The 18,277-nt window shown below is 40.3% G+C and overlaps 1 protein-coding gene across 1 annotated transcript in view; it reads right to left on the minus strand.

The window, feature by feature from the left end:
* CEP78 (centrosomal protein 78) overlaps positions 1-18,277 on the minus strand; it is a 462,742-nt gene that overhangs the window by 341,912 nt on the left and 102,553 nt on the right. The window contains exon 9 of the mRNA XM_069230075.1: positions 7,149-7,257. Within this exon, the coding sequence (XP_069086176.1) occupies positions 7,149-7,257 (109 nt within the window). The remainder of the gene's footprint in view (positions 1-7,148; positions 7,258-18,277) is intronic.

Here is an 18,277-nt window from a genome sequence, read left to right on the forward strand (position 1 = left end):
GTTCTACTTCTAACCAAATCAGTGAGGTTTTACATATTAGTGCTCATCACCTCACCCATGGCAGACTGTAAATATCAGAGTCCTCCCAAGACTTAAACTCCAGTGTTGATTCTTAATTGCAAAATATTTTTTTTTTTTTTAGCACTTTTCAGTCCTACTTCAGCAGAAGCAGAAACTACTGCACGTGATGCAGTTTCTGCATGTTACATCTTTTGAGTCTGTCACTCCTCCTCTTAAAACCGGGAGGAATGTTTAAGAACCAGTATCAGATCTGTAATCACATACGTAGAAGTAGGTACCTAAATTGAGCCCTGTTGTATTTAATAACATTATAACTAGGGCATGCTTTTGCTTAGTCACACTGCATGTTAATGCTGGCAGATATCAAATATCATGCTATAAGCCAGAGCCTACTAACTCTATAAAAAAAAAAAACTCTTTCAAAAACAGCAGTTAAGATAAGCCAATACCACTGATCTGCCCTTGACCCAATCCATTGGAGCATCAATCAAAATAAAAATTATTATACAACTTTCTCAATTGTCCACCTCCCAATAGTAGGTTACCTGCTACAATACAATACACTCTGTCAATGTGTGTGAACTGCAAACCAGTGAGTTGCACTTATCAACCCCAAATTGAGATCAGCAGTGTTTACAACCTTAATGTAAGTACTCTACAGTTTCAACAAATTCCCACCACCTCTTTCTCCTCAAATTAAGACTATTCTTGCTGAGACCTCAGATTGTGTTATCTCAGAAATCCTCACTGTTCTATGGAGAACTGTACTTCAGTCCTTTAGGAGGGCTCTATTTGTCTGGAGCCCTTTGCAAGTTAATATTTTACCCAGTCCCACGTATCCTACAGAATTATCAATCACCTTCAGCTTTGCCAGGAAGAAAAATTGTGTAATCTAGCAGATCTTTTTATTCTTTCTTTCTTCAAATGAGCTGCTGGTTTTCTGTACGTTCAAAACTTTGCCTTTGCAGTTTTCAACTTGATGAAGCTCATCTTCAGGGTTTCTCTAAAAAGTACTTCATTAACATTGCAGTTAAAACCCCTCTCACTCCTCGCTCTGTGGGGAGCTCCAAATGGTCATCCTCATGCGAGAGCTCAAAGTGTTTTTCAATGGTGAATGCCTCTTAGCACTCAAGGCTCTCTTCATGATTACTTTTATCTAGGGTTTTGGTAATGGTCACAATTCAGGGGTTGTTCCTCTGCAACCTCCAGCCCCCGATTTGTATGTGCCAGTTCAAATACCTGTGGATCAATGGTTGTCATGGTCATCTCAGCATGCAACACATCTTTTCTCTTCTGTTACACTAAGGGACATTTTCTGGAGGTCATGGCTACTGGCTCATCTTTCAGTGCATAACTATCCAACTTTGCTATCCAGTGTTTGGTTAGAAGCATTATGGGGCTTTTTCTCTGATTAATTTTCCAACTCTGAGTTTTCTTGGGCTGTGCAAATCTGTTAAGTTTAGACCTTTGGTGCTACAATTTCTATACTGATCTTTGTCACATCCCATGGTGATAAACTATCACTGAAGCAACACAGGTAGTGCTAGATAAGTTGATGTTGCTGAGCTCTCCATACCATTGCCTTGTAAGGTTTTTGGGGTGAAGCCGATTAGTGCAGAGAAAATATAAAAAACAGTCTGTCAGGTGGACTAAAGGATCCCTGAATCCTTCAGAACATGTATTATTTTGGAGAAAATATGTTTATTTAATTATGGTTATACTAACAAATAAAATAAATAAAAAAGAGTGACTATCAATATTTTGACAAGGAAACTTCCAGATCTGACTGATATTGATCAGACCTGCTTAATCAAGGTTTCAATGGTTAATTTGGCATGTCTTTAGTCTGTGATTTATTAAGTACTGTGTTTTCTTGGTGGCGTGGGCTGACTGCTGTCACACTCTGTGCTAGGAAGGGACTGAACCATGTTATACAGTCATTTCTAAGGCATTCTCTTAACGGCACCCATTTGATAACATTTTTCTAACTGATTCTACTTAGTACTCTGAAGACTTCTGTTTTCAAATGGGGCATAAGTGGCTTAATTTCAGTTGAGGCAGGGAACAAAAAAGGGATTTTTCTTACGCTCTGTTCTATTTCCACAAGCTCTTAGATATGGATTGTGAGGGGTGAGGCAAGTTTAGCTGCCTTTGCTAATGTATTTTAATAAGTAAACCTAGTTCCTCTTGTGGCTATAGTGGAAGTCATTTAGCAGTACCCAACTGATGCAGAATACAAAGTAAATATTGACAAACCTGAGATAAATCGCCCCCATCCAACATAATGATAAACATCTGACTGGGGACACAGGCATCTGATGGGAACAGTCTTGTATTAAGTACTTATGGATTCACTTGGTGATTTACTTCAATGAAGTAATTCACTGAAATATAGATCACACCGTTCAACACACTATAACATTTTCTCTTTTTTTAATTGCCTTTCAAGATATGGATTTTACCACTTTTCTAGAATTTATGGTTGGCTACATTGAGAGGACAGAAGGAACAAACCATTGTTACAGAACAGCAAATACTGTATTTGAAGACCACTTCTTTTAAATCAAACCTGACGAACTTCATTATGGCATATTCATTTTGTACAGATTTTAAAAAAGCACTAACTGTGCACAAGCATGAGGCTGGTACACATATATAATACCAAAACACTTAACCTGTTTGCTCTGAAAAGCTATTTTTCGAAAACACTTAGGTTTTCTAGATAATCAGGTTGGGCATGTCTCCTTAACAAAAACAGAAAGAAAAAGCAACACAAGATAGATTTAAAAATACATCAGTAGTGTCACTGTTGATGGACGCTTTCCCCATTTGACTAAATATAAATATCAAAACCTGGTGGTGCGGAGTCTACTTTAAAGGAATATATATGAGTGCCATAAAGTTCAAAATAGACATACAAAAACAGAGTCCTACATGAATGGAAGCACTCCTCTGACGCAACTTCATCTGCATTGCTTATATGGCATTGAAAGGATTTAAAACAATGGCATCAGCATGTGGATGGGGCAGGTAACACCTTGAAATTATTTCACTTCTTTATAAAGCACTAAAATATCAGTGTCACAGAAGGGAGTTTTTAACATTATGTTGAAGAATATATTATCAACTGATATCAACAAAATTAAGGAGCAACACAAGTGCAAAAACTATACTTAACCACATTTCCAAATGCGATACTTCATCAAGTTATGCCTCAAAGTGTTAACCAGATGACAACTTAAGTATTACCTATGTACATACGTCAGTGGCAGCCCGTAAACTTGAGATTGAAGGAATTAATTAAAATTGTATTGCGCAATTACTTAAAATCATTGCAATTTCCCAAATATGTGCAAACACGTAAAATCATTACTATGTCCTAATTTCCTACAAAACAAATTAAGCTAAACTGGATAAAGTTTACCCCATACATTTTTATCTGTATCAAGTTGATTGATTGTATGGACTTCAGTCACTATTAAAGAATTGTTTTAAAATAATTACGGTTTCCCAAATGTATGCCAACACATTGAGCCAAAGCAAAAGCGAATGAGCTTAAAGCTGCTTGTCCTCTAAAAGTGCCAATGTGCTTTTTATACCAGAACATGCGAAAGTAGTTTGTGTAGGATGCCGTTATATAATAATGATAATAAGAAGAAAAATGTGGCTCCCAAACTCCCTCACACCCGGTTTAAAGCTTCTTAGCATGCCTCACTCTTTCTCTTCGTTGTGTAATGTGCAATACGCCTGCATTGAGGTGCTAGATTTCATTTTCACATTGTCCATAAACTTCAGACTGGAAAACAGACACCCTGAACGGCACTGAATGAGCAAGTCCTCCCCAAGGTGTTCTGGTTGCCCACGGGAGTTTGGGAGTTCTCGACAAGAATATTTTCAAGAAAGTCGATAAAAAGGGAGCAGCTTTTTAAACATTTCCACGCTTTAGGGTAAATTAACAAGGCAACCCAACAGAGACATTTTCAAAGGTTCACCACCAAGCCAACTTTGAAATACTGGAAAACCGTTCCTTTTTCAACACAATTTGTAAGCACATGGTACTGAAAACTGAATAAAAATCAATAGGTTTTTACAAACAATTCAAATAATCTAGATATATAATTCAAAATGGCCTCCTGCTAATTTTCCAAAATGCATGGAGTACAAACTGAGCAGCTTTTGTCACTTCTACCCTGAAAGTTAATTATTTTTCTACGTTTTCTATCTGAATTATTTCACATAGATCTCCATTACACATTAATCCCCTACATATAGCCAATCACTCTTCTACAGAAGGCTTTCAGAATGCTTTGAGAGAGAATTACAAATGCAGACAAGTTCTGTATTAAGACTGAGAATCTGCTTGGTAGAGGTTGAGTGAGCCTGGACACAGCAGAACTATCTTCTGTAATAGATGGATCTCAAACGTTCAGACAGTAGTGCTGCCACTCAAGTTAAAGGAATTTTCAGGTTCAGAAAGTATAAATAGCCAATAAGTCATACCAATTCAGCAGACTACGAAGTCAGTAAGCAATTGTGGCAATATTGCCATAAAATATCAATACACAAGATGAACTGCTTCCACTTGACTCAAGAAATAGGTGAATCAAAATCAGCCTAAATATCAACCTTACATTGATTATGGAAGTACATTATTTTTGGATGATATATTTTTTGTTGAAAACACGTTTTTACCCTCAAATACTAGATTTTCATTCTTGCTAAATAAAAAGCATTTTCCTGAAATGCCATTTTGCCATTTTCTAAAAAAAAAGAAAACTAAATTGCTCCTGAATACCAGCTTTCCATTTTAGGTAACTAAACTCAGTTCCCTACCAACGAAAGCTTGCTGTTATCTGTTAAATGACTATTTTTGTTCCCAACCATCTGCATTCATCTATTAGTACATCAAAGAGTCTGATCTTCAAATATCAGCTTGCCATTTTCAAGAAGTACTCGCACATAAACCTGTCCAACTAAGACAGATTCTGCCTCGCATGTCAAAAATGCCCATCACAAACCAGATGAAGATTGAACATTTACTCAGGTGTTAGATCACTAAAACGGTATACAAGAATAAGAGTTGAAAATGTGAAAGAACGGAGGAAAAACAACTTAAATGGTGTCTCCTCAATGCACCTGACAGATAAGCTCCTGAAATCAAGGAGATCTAAGTGGGTTCTAGATCAGGGCATAGGGTATGTATACTTATATTGCCCCCCGGTGTGTCTCGCCTCCGACGTACTGGTGCTTCGGCGAAGCACTCTGTTCCCGAGTGGCGATATACATATAAAGTTAAGAAGCTGTACCACTCGCTTTGGACACATTTGCGCCTTATTAAGTGCTTCAAATTGAATCCCATCAACACATATTTGGCATTTTTGAAAACTTTTGTCTAAAGTAGGCAGTACTTCGCTCTCCTATATTCCTGAAGAGGCCCACAATTAGAATGGGCCGAAACCCGTCGACCTTGTTGTTTAGGGAGAGGTTGTAAGAAAATATTAATTGAAAACTATAAGGAATGTTTACGAGACACATCTTTCTTTAAATACAGACAACAGTAGTCATTTTTTAGAGATGTGAATGTGATACAACCATCTTTGTGGATTAACATTTAAAGTATTGTTAAGAACCACATTTCTTGAAAATGAAGGGATGGCTGGAGTACAAGTTTTGTTGAAGAGTATGGTTATTATATATTTGTGCTGATTCATGTACATACTGCGTCTTTGTATGATACGTAATTTTTGTTTGTAGTATTGTGATATGTTTAATTTAGGCTATTTTATCACTTAAGTAAAATATTCTGAAAATAAATGTGCAAATGAACTGTTTTCGCAGTGATTGATTCGTAGTTTCACTGTTGTAGTAATGATGACATGTTTTCCTACTATTGTACCATTTTTTCTATTTGTCAAAGAAATCTTCTGGTTATCACTGGTATTGGGCCCCAGGTGTCTGGTCAGGAAATATAGCCAGACTGACTGTCAGTTTCTGCCTCATCTTTACACCCAAATCACAGATAGTCCTGAGTATTCTAGTAGTTCAGTAGCAGCCAGTTCTGGGCTATCCTGCATTTTCTGTGACATCTATGCAGACTGGACCAACCATGGTTTTTGTGACAAGTTTGAGAAGGAAGGCAGCTGGGAGTCTCACTCAGGAGCATCCAAAAACCAGAACAAAAAGACAAGGAAGATTTCCTGATTTAAGTACTTGTTAACCTGTGGAGGATGCTTCTACCAGGGCACGTGCAGGGGGAAACTCCCTACCTTTTAAGGGGCTCTCTGTCTTCTTTCTTAATTTCTGCAGCCTACCACTGTCTGACCCACTGAAAGAGATGCCTGGAAGGTAGCCCTGCAATGTACATTAGCTGTCTGGCCCGGTTACAGGGACACAAGTAGGTTTCCCTTCCAAAGCAAGAAACAGGAAATAAAGACTACCCATCACTATAATAATTTTGCAGCCACCAGTATCGGCCCTCAAAAACTTGGGTCGATGGCAGTAATCAGCTAGGAATGGAACATGCATTTGGTGTGCCTTTTCAAAAACAGAGCATATCCCCCCTCCTCCCTTTCCCTTTTAGGTTTCACTGCACTTAACACAAAGGTCTCGCAGCACGCACATGATGGTTGTGTGTGCTGAGGTGCAGGTCAAATACAATACAGCTTGCTATGGAGACTTCAAGGCATGGACACACATTATCCCACAGCTGTGTAGAGGAGCTTTCAAAGTTGCAAGTCTCTGACATCCTGCAGTTTAATGAATCATAGCAACCACATAGCCAAGATAGATGAACAAGAAATTTCGATAGTAATTCCACTTGCAGGTATATCTACATTATCAAGTTAAAGAATCACTTCACAACTAAGGCCCTCAATTATGCCACAGAGGAGATGTGGTGTAGGGAATTATTTGCTGATTATGGAATGAGCAGATCTGGAATATAATACTGACTTTACCACTCAACTACAATTTACAATACTGGTTAAACACCTTTCTTTCTTTGCCATAATGTTTAAGTCTGCTGAAACAGGCTAAAAGTGGGGGTATTTACTGAAAATGTAATAAGTAGACTTTTATATTCATGGAAATGTAGCAATTAATAACCAGCAAGAGAGTGGAAGTATTACCGATGCGTATAGTGGCTTTTCCTTTCAGGCCACTGCCAAGAATAATTGTTCTTCTCTTTTGTTTGGCCTTTGAAGTATTTTTGGTAGATGGTGATTTCAACCACTTGTACTAGAAAGAAACAGAACACTTTCATAAAACATTTGTAGTACATAAACTATATACACAGGTATCAAATGCTTCACTTTTACAAAGTCTAAAAAAAAAAATACAAATACCACAGTTTTGATTTTAGGAAATAGCATCAACGCCACAGCAAGTCAAAAGAAACAGTACACTGTGATGATTCTGTATGCACAGAATGAAGAAGCCTAGCCAGCTACTGTTTTGTTGTCACACAGGCTATACAAGCTTGAATGTTCAGTTCATAGAGTGAGCATATTCATAATTCATACAATAATTTTGACTTTTTCCACAGTGAGTGAACTGAGACTTTTACAATAAGGCAGAGGGCACTTAGCCACTTGAAATATCACACAAGAGGCAAGGAGTTGCATGGACAGGCATGAGCAGGCAGAACAGGGTGTGGAGGTGAGGAAGGCAAGGGACATCAAAACACAGTGGGACGAGTGCAAAGAGGGGGCACAGGGTGAAGGATGGAGGTGTGGTGTGTGATGGTGGTGGGAAGTGTTGAGTGCAAAGAACTGGAAAATATGGCAGCAAAAGTGGCTTAGATAGGGAAGCACTAGGAGGGAAGGTCATGCAGGCACAAACAGGGAGCAGCGTGGGCAGAAAGAGGAGGCCTAGGATCTTTAACAGCAAAGAAACATAGAAGGATTGAGAGCAGGTAAGCAAGGAAGCATCTGGGCAGATAGGTTCTGAAATACAATGTCTGTTAAAAGGCATGAACCGACCCTAAGACATAATGAAAGAAATGAGAAAGAAAAGGTGTCACTGTGTAATCCTAGGCAATGTATGAACATCCTGCTTTGAATATTTTTTTATGAAGCCTAGTGGGAATTATGAAGGCAGTAGCAGTAGGATTATTGATCATAACAAGGCAATGGAGGTGGTGTGTGATCCCTGTAAATGGCAGTGGATTCCACAGAAACTGAAATCGTAGGTGTCTGGTGACTAGCTTCCGAAAGAAAATATCCATGCAATGTAAGTAAATATGCCCCATGAACATGCAACGTTCTACTGGCTTTAATGAGCAGGTATATGTAGTAGTACATGTGGGTTTTAAAGCTATCCTGGTGGCGATGTAGTCAGGGCTATAAAAGGATCAAGAGCATGGCTGTATTTATTTTAAATTGTGTGCTCCAGATGGAAGCAACTTTGCTTCTAGGTACCAACAACATCTCCATCAAAATCCCCTTTGCTCAGACAATGCAAGTGGAAATCAGACTCACAAAACTCTACTGTAAGTTCTGAGAGTATGGGGATCCAGGTTAGCCATAGTTTTAAGTATCCAACGGTGTAGCAGAGCTTCTTCAAAATGGTCTAAACAGAATGGAATGCCTGATTGTAAAAGATACCGATTTATGACTTCTCCAAAAGATTGCCTCCAGTAAGTGCTAGTGCCTGCACTGACCATTCACCTCCAAAGCATGCAGAAGGCAGATAAGATTGGTTCACTGCCTGAGCAGCTGAGATAACAAGGAATGTTTTGCAGCTCCTCCCAAGTCAAATAGTAGTCTTTAAGAGTCTGTCAGCATCACACCCACAGAAAACCATCATGTGAGTCTCTTTCTGATGCCACGGAGACTAGAATGTTCTCGCTTGTTCACATTACAAATGGAGTTTCCTCAGGTGTCACACCACCACTCTCTCTCCAGGCTGTTTCACTGATCTCTTCAAAATATGAGGTACTATGCTGCCTAAGCTCTAGAAGCATAGGGAATAGTACTATAAGAAAGGGTGAGGTAGTTGTTCTCAGACGTTACCAGTTGAATGGCCCCATGGAAAGTTAGATGAAACATGGATGCTTTTGGGGTGTTTTTTTACGTACAGCATTTAGGACAGTTTTCATTTGCCATGGTTAATGCTTGCAACCTTTGAGCTCTGGGTCAGCCAGCACACAGGGAAACCTATGAATCATGGGCAATTCTGTAATCTATAAATCCAGATGAATCCACTGAGACAAAATAAAATCCATATAGTCTTCGTGTAGTCCCGGTGTTTTGATCCATCATTGTTGCAGGTGTTGGGCACAGCCACACAAGCAGACTCCACTGGATGTCTAGCATTCAGAAATGTCAGAGTTTAATTGATTTCCCTAGGTAACATATGAGCCTGAGCCCAAAAACCAGTCACAGACATAGCCAGAATTGGTTGCTATTAATGGCGCAAATTTGATATCTCCAGGTTCTGTCTTGGGGAGTTTCCTGCTGCAGGCACTAGGCCTAGCCATACATGTGGGGTACTGTTTATATTGGGAGAAGTGTGGGAACCCTTGTGGATTCTTGAAGATTCCACAGCTTTCCCTCACAGAAATGTGAGGAAAATGTGTGATTTTACCCACAGTTTGACATTTTCTGTGCGTTTTAGGTAAGAAAATAACAGGATCTATGCTCACCACCCCATCATACTCCTCATGGTGTATCGTTTTCAGAAATGTCTTGGTTTAGTTGGTTTCCTCTTTGTGTGGTGGCTGATACTGGACCCAAATACTTCTGCTGCCAAATCATGAAAACAGGTAAATTTATTGGCGAAACTTTGGTGCCTCCACGTCGCATCTTGGGGCATTTCTTCAAGCAGACGCTAGACCTATCCACACAAGTGAGGTACCATTTTTATCAGACGTGTAGGCACACAGAAGTGTAGAACATTTAGTTATTATCAACTTAATTTGTCTACATTTTTGGCTTTCAAAAGAAGCCAACATGCAGGAAAGAAAACATTTTGCAAAATGCCCTCTGAATAACATGATAATATGGTTTACCCCAAAGTCAGTCATACAAATCACCACTTTAAGTCAGTTTCTTGGCCCCATGTCAAAAACACATTGCCATTCATTTACTTCATACCCATTTTTAATTCATTAGATTTGATCACATGATTTGAAGAACAGTCGGTACACAAGGAAAATCGTTATGCGCTGCAGTTCAGTTGTTGGTTCAGGGAACTCTGTACTCGTGAACAACCAGGAAACACTATTAATATGTGCAACACGAATGGTCTAATGGATGTAACAATACATCACTTTTGTAAATTGGGAATTTGGGGGCAATTTTCAGGCAAAAATGTCAGCTATTTCTACTTTTTCCTATTTTTCTTTTTACGTTATTAGTTATTTCAACAAATTGTTTCTTTGGGTACACCATGAGCAATCCACACAAGCGGCACAAGCATCTAGGCTGAAAGCACCCAAAATACGAAAAATTAGCTAACAGTTAGAAAAATACAAACACTCGTATTTTTTTTTTGCAACTCAGATGTATCTGGAAAACTTTGAAGATGGTAATCTTAGCAAAGAAAACATTTATTGTTAAAAAAATAAAAATTAAAAAAAACTATGCGTTCTTGCACAGCTTTTTTCCCCCGTTTTAAAAATTGCTATATTTTGGCAATTTTCTCTGTTTCAATCATTGAAACAAACACCATGGGTACTTTTAGAATTCTCAACATGTGGTGAAAAAAGGACAAAAATCTGGCCTGCATACCTTTTGAGAAAAATGTTTTGAAAGCATAAGCACATGGTTACATTTTTCTATTGCAAACATGTGCCACAAAAAATAAGAGAATGTGGCCACCATATGCAATACAAATTGTACATTTAAAAAAAAAAAAAAAGATTTATGGGGTCATTTTGACCTTGGCGGTCTTTTTCCATGACCGCCGAGGGACCGCCGTGCGGAAAACCGCCAGTTGTGGCGGTTTGCCGCTTGGCCTATTATGACCGTTGGCAGCTCTCCGTCCTTTTACGGACGGAGAGCCGCCAACAGCCATGCTGGCGGGAGGCGGGGAAGTGGGGGTTGCTCCACCGCCACGCCAACAGAACACCGCCCAGCGAATCAATTCCTGTGATTCGCCATGGCAGTGTTCTGTTGACAGTGTGGTGTCAGCGGAGCTGCCCCCATGGCTCCCGTCCCCTTCCGGAGGATCGTCGGACCAGGTAAGTCGATCGTCCGTGAGGGGAGGGGGGTGGGGGGTGTTGTGTGGGTGCATGGGGGTGTGCGTGTGTGTATGTAGAGGGGGTGTGTGAGTGCGTGTATGCTTGCAGGGGTGTTGGGTGTTTGGAAATGAGTGCGTGTAAGTCTGTAGGTATGTCTGTATGGATGTGTGCGTGTATGTGTGAATGTGGGTGTGCGTGTCTGACTGTGTGTGTGGATGTTGGCATGTATGTTGGTGTGTGTGCGTGTCTGTGTGTTGGTGGTGCCTGCGTGTGTGTTGTGTGTGTATGAATGATGTTATGTTGGGGGTTGGGGAGGGGGGTCCTGCCACCTTTGGGGGGGTGGCAGGGGTGGGGAGGGGGGGTAGGGGAGGGAGTTGGGGTTGGGGAGACCCCTATCAGTGCCAGGGAAGGAATTCCCTGGCACTGATAGTGCTTACCGCCATGGATTTCATGGCGGTTCCAACCGCAGGAAATCCACGGCGGTAAGCCGGGTCAAAAAACGGCCGGCGGTATAGTGACGGCCGCCGGGCTGGAGACCCAGACGGGCGGAACGGAGAATCGGCGGATGACCATGGTGGTTACATAATACAAAAAAAAAAAAGACCGCCAGCCTGTTGGCAGTCTTACCGTCGCTTCTCTGCCTTCCGCCAGGGTCATAATGACCCCCTTAGTGATGTGATGTTGTACAAGAGATGCTTTTTAAATAACAAGTCCTTTTTTTTCTTTCTTTTTTTTTCTTTTTTTGATAACCCCCAGGTACACCGCTTCAGATACCAGCCGCCTGTCTGTTAACAAGACATGTTCAGAACATACTATCTGTGTCTTATCAGAATTCAACTTGTATCCAGAGTATCTTCCAAACTCTCTTGCCTCTATTTCTACTGCCTTAATAGCTTCCTCCGGGTTGCTTGTCACTATAGCTACATCATCAGCATACGCAAACACCTTATATGCTTCTCCATGATATAATAGAGGTTTAATATTTTTGCATTCTTCCAATCTTAACAAGAAAGAATCAATGTATAAAGCAAAAAGCAAGGGGAAGCAGGGACATCCCTGTCTGGTCCCCCTTGGAATTGAAAGAATACCTGATTCCAAACCTGCGATGCATATTCTAGCTTTTGGGGCTGCATATAAGGCTTTTATGGCTGTGATATACCCACTCCCTATGCCCTTCCACCGCATAGTTTCTCATAAAAACTTCCATGATACACGGTCGAATGCCTTCTCGGCATCTAAAAGTAATAGCCCCAGAGTTGTTTGATGCAATTCTGCAATATCAAACATGGATATTATTCTTCTTATATGATCAATTGTATCTCTGCCAGAAATAAATCCATGTTGTTGTTTCCTTACCAAACTGACTATTACATTTGCCAATCTACTAGCCAGAACCTTTGCATAAATCTTTCCATCTACATTCAACAAGGAGATAGGTCTATATGAGCTGGGGAGCTCTGCTGGTTTATCCTTTTTTTTTTAACACTATAATACTTGCGCATTCCCACGATGGGGGCGCATGGCCTGTCTGTGCTATACAAAAAATACTATGCATGTCCATTTTTTATGTCTGCTAAAAAAAACTTATAGAATTTGAGTGGTATAGCGTCCGGCTCAGCGGCTTTTCCTGTTGCCCGGGAACTCACTGCCCTAATTATCTCTTCAATCTGAATTGGTGCATCTAATGTGATTTGTTCCTCAGGAGAGAGCCTTGTACCTTTTAATTCCCCCAAAAATCCGCTAACCTCTTTTTGAAGCTGTTCAGAGTGCATTGTATCCTCTCTATACAAATCCTGATAGTAGCCCTTGAAAACCTCTAGAATTCCTTCTAACTCTGCATGTTTCTGCCCGTTACTATCAATTATATTCAAAATATTCTGCTCAACGGCCTTTTGTCTAACCCGCCTAGCTAAAACTTTTCCTGTTGTTTCGCCATATTCATAATGTTCAGATCGATGACTTTGATAATCAGCTGCGACTGTTTTGTTCAGGTAAGCATTTATTTTAGCCTTAAGAATCATCGTCTGGGTTAGAGTAATATCTTCCTTACTAACGATTTTAAGGGCTAATTCCCTTTCTTTTGTTATTAATCTTTGCTAAAGCTCTGCGATTTCCTTCCCCCTCGCCGTCTGCACTCCCAGACTATAACTGAGGGTTTCACCCCTTACCGCAGCTTTAAATGAGTCCCATACCATCCCCGGATCTGCCGTATTCCTATTAATTTCAAAAAATTTAAATAACAAGTCTTTCTGTTGTACTTTGCATTTTATTTATTACCATTCTTTTTTTTTTTTTTAAGAAGACAAGAACAAATCACCACCGAAAAAGGCACTCAGTTATAGGCAGGTTCAGTGCTACACTGTCTCATAAACACCTCATACCAAAAACCGTAAAAATATGTCTAACTGGGCACCTGAAGCGCAAGAAAATAAAAATTTTAAGTTAATTAAAAAATACTATTAAAACACTTTTAACCACTGAAGAGAAAGCAACTATTTTTCGACAGATGTGAACGAGAACATGCTTTGTGCAGTGAATTTAAGAGAGCAAATGGGAAAGGTGGGCTGACCCACTGCCCCAACTGTATGCTGTGGTGGGCTGAAGCAAAAAGTGAATGACCATTACATTAAAAGCTGTTCAGCTGTGCCATGCATTTTATTATTATTCTTAATGTTTGTGGAGGAGACGAGATTAAAACATAACCTAACAAAAGAACTCATACTGCAGGCAGCTACAATGTTACCTAACCACTTTATAACTGCAAATATGACAAGCATTGGCAAAGCCAATATGTCGCACATATGAAAGCTATTGGCTATGCAATACCGTTTAACCATGCTGTACACGAGCGCAGCTGCTAAGCAGCATATCTGAAGATATTATTTTTTTTAAATCAAAAAACACTATCACATGGCTGTTGCATCATTTTATAGGTATGCACCAACACGGATGCATGCACATATGAAATGAGGCTGTTGAAATTAGCACTGTTTTTTTTATTTACCAATCTGAAGTGGCAAATAGAAAGCCGTGTGAAATGCGCCTTTTTGATATAGCGCTAATGTCTAAAAAAAAAAAAAGAAAAAGAAAAAAGCAAACAGAGGAATGGGGTGGCGAGATTGTAAAGGACAAGGCAACATGGAGGGAGGGCAGAAGAGAAGGTTGTGGGTGAAGAGAAGGACAAGCGAGAGGCAACAATAGGGAAGCAAGCTGTGATGGGAACGCATATAGAGAACAGTGGGTAGGAGGGCAGGGATAGGGCAGCACACTTGGATGGGGCAGCACAGAGATGTGGAAGCACACATACAACGAAGGATGTGCAGGCACTGATGGGGAAGAACACGTACAACAGAGGATGGGAGGGCACAGATTTGGATGCACATGGACAACAGAGAGTGGGAGAGTGATGATGGAAAAGCACACGGACAACCGAGAGTTGGCAGGCGGGGATGGGAAGCACATGCTCAACAGAGGGCGGGCAGGAATGAGAAAGCACACTGACGAAGTATAGACAGCAGGGATGGGCAAGCAGGATGACAATGGAGGGGGGTGAGGAAGCAAGTACAGCAAAGGATGGTGGGTCGAAGGGGAAAAAGCAAGGAAGACAATTGAGGGAGGGAAGGTGTTGAGTGAAACACACAGGCAAGAAAAAGGAACACAACGTACACAAGGTAGACAATTGGAAAACACATACACTCTCATAGCACGCTCAACCAAAAAGAAAAAAGTAGCACTTGAAAAAGGAGCAGTGGTAGGACACAGGTATTGCATTCCCGCTCCAGAAAAGGGAAAACAACTGAAAAGGAAGGAAAGCCCATGGCAGCCAACTAATACGAAGCAAGCCAATGAGTCATTGCAAAGCCAACCAATCATAAGCAAAGAGGGGGCTCTAAGCCCACTGTAAGCTAACAATATGGATCGAAACAGACAGAGACCGCAATGTCTTAGACAAGGCCTAAAAAGGAGCTGAAAATAAATCATTAATTGGGCACCCGTAGTGCAGGTAAAATAAATAACTGGTATTTAAAGTTAATATTAAAACATTAATAATATAAAAATCACACTTTGTCAATGAAAAGAAAGAAACTATTTTTAGGCGGATGTGAACAATGTGCACAGTCTTTGTGCAGTCACTCAAGTGAAGGTAGCCAAAGGGTAAACTGGGCATTACCTCGTTCTGTATTGTTGTAGTGGGTTGAAGTAAATGACACAAATGTGAATGTCAATTACATAGACTTTGTGCAGTCACTCAAGTGAAAGGCGCCAATGGGTAAACTGGGCCTCACCCCATTCTGTATTGTTGTAGTGGGTTGATGCAAATGACAGAAATGATGAATGTCAATTGAACAGACCAGTGGATGAAGCCCCTTTAGGTATGCATATTATGTATGTTTTTTGAAAAACCAATAGTATGACGTCAGAGCTCAAACTGTTTCAAAAAGCCAGACCTAAAAAGGAAAGCGTTGTATTTGGTTTGTTGACACTTGTGGCACACTATGAAATGAGGCCTTTTAATAACTACAAACGTCTACTTACAAATCAGTTTAAATATATGTTTTACACTGTGATTTTCCTGTACTGTTTATGCCCACTGTAGTTAGGGTTTTGACAGTCCATTGCTTAATTACGTATCCTATAAAGTACTTCTTTCTTAGCATGACATCAATGTGTTCTTTCTTTTGGCAGTATTACTTTGCTTTCTTGTGGATAATGTACAGGACACCTGGAAGAAGCAGGTATCCTTACTTCTGAAATGTCTTAGTAATTAAAAAAATCTGAGTTTCTAGGTTGCAAGATATTATTTCTGTATTTTCCCTGTGTTTGTTAACATTAAATCATTGACTTATCAAAAAACAACTGTGTCCACTTTTAAAAGTCTAGAAAAGTGGTTCTTAACCTTTTGACCTCCGTGGACCCCTAGCTAAATATTTACTGGAATCCAGGGACCCCGTCCTAAGCAATTTAAATGATATGAAGAACAAAACAATACTCAAAATACAAAAACAATAATTTATCAAACAAATACAGAAATTATGAATTTTTAATTCACGAGTATAAAAAAACTAATTTTGTATTTTATTGGGAAAGTTGTGGCTCTGCTGAATTCAACTGAGGCCTCCCATTGTCCATACTATATTCTGCTTGATGCACTTGCACTGCTGCCAGGAATCAAACTGAGGAATCAAACTAAGGATACCAACTTCATTTTTTGTCTTCAATTTCAAATTCCTTCACATTTACACAACATTTAAAAAATAAATTTTAGATTTTGCTTCTTTATTTATATTCACTTTATTAAACTGTTAATATGATTTAATTTTCTAAGCAGTCACCGACCCCCTGAGTGGGTGTTGCAGACCTTAAGGGGTGATGGTTATGGGACCACAGGTTAAGATAGAAGATTCAAACTGTGATAGAATATAAGGGGTTATTTAAACCAATGTAGGGGAAATAAAATGTACTTTCATTTTTCAACATCAGTTTTATTTTTAAGAAACAATCCAGTTCGGGCTTTCTTTCCTATGTTGATGAAGAAGGTCAACAGAAAACCACAAGCAACATCTTGTGTGAAATGAAGAATAGCTTTTGTGCCTGTGTTTAGTTCACAAAGTATAATTATTAAAAGTCCCTTTATATAGACACTTGTTTTATTGAAGTAAACATGAGGAGCTTAATGAGGAGCAATTGTGTGTGGTGAGTCTTTCTGAGAGAGGATTACTTAAACCAAAGCATGATGGAATAGAACATGTAATCAACAAAAAAAGAAAGACAAGTACTGGCAATGCTAATAGGAAAGTGCCTCTTCTGTGACTGACACATTTAGGCTCTAAAGCTATCATGCATGCACACTCTGTCACTCACTCTTGAATTAATACATCCATTCATCCACCAACCCACTCAGTCCTGTGCTTACCCATTTACATATCCACCCTAAAAATAAAAGCATTCTCTTGCATACCCCACAAGCATAAAGAGGTAAATTGCAAGAACTGAAGTGGAAAAGAACATGCCACTGCCTAAACCTGGAGGTGATATGTTTGGAATACAAAAATAAAATTAAATATAGTAGGAGATGGTCATCTCACAATGATATTACATACAGTGTATCTCTGTTTTTAAGTTCCACATAGCAGCCTTGGTTAAAGAAAGTAGGCCGTCTTAAATTGGTAACAACAATGATACACTTTGCAGAATACCATTCCAGGGTAGCCGCTCAGTAAACATCAAAATGGGTAGGCATCTTCGACTGCTGAAGTCTATGGTGCATCACTTTTGTACTAAGCTAAGGTGGTCAACAAAGTGCTTCTAAACATGGTGCCCATCTTGGAGCAGTAAAACAATGATACACTATAGAAAACACCATTCCAGTGGCGTTATCTAGTTTAAATATTGTGACTGCACAGAATGTAGCACGCAGACCATTCCAGTGGAGCCATCAAGTTAAAAATTGTCACTGTACAGAAGGCAGCACCCTGCAGATGAAAAGAGGGACGACTGAGCAACCTGGTAGGACTGTCTGGGGGAGCTGCAGGGGACTAACAAAGTGGGGGACAAAACAAAAGAAAGGGGAACTATAAAAAAACAAGCAAATTAAAGTCTAGAAGACTGGACAAGGGGCCAAGCCGCCAGGTCACAGGCACCGAAGGCAGCTGTGGGCCAGATCGGACCGGTCAGAAGGCAGGGGCCAACAGTGGCCACCTTTTGAATTTCCCTCTCTCTCACCCACAGTGAGCAATCATTGGTTGCTCACGTCGGAGGCGGGGTCGCCCGGGCGGTCGCCAGGGGAGGCAGGGCATGTTAAGTAGCAGGGCCATAGTCGCCCAGGTTACACTTCACTGCATGGACCTGCCCCCCCCGGCAATCGCTGCCTCCGACCCCTTTTTTGTCTTCTCCAGCAACAGAGTGCGTCCCTTTTTTCCTCTCTGTTTTCCTGGTTTCCTGAGCCCCTCCATGGGCATGTTGAGGGGTCGCCTCCCTGGGGCTCCTGGTTCGGCAATGGGTGTAGGACGTTATCTCCTGCTTTGGTTGGAAGTAGTGCCTGTTGCCGTGTCAGGGACATTGGTGTGGGGGCGG

The sequence above is a fragment of the Pleurodeles waltl genome, chromosome 1_1 (genome assembly GCF_031143425.1).
Source record: "Pleurodeles waltl isolate 20211129_DDA chromosome 1_1, aPleWal1.hap1.20221129, whole genome shotgun sequence".
In the NCBI taxonomy this organism is placed as follows: domain Eukaryota; kingdom Metazoa; phylum Chordata; class Amphibia; order Caudata; family Salamandridae; genus Pleurodeles; species Pleurodeles waltl.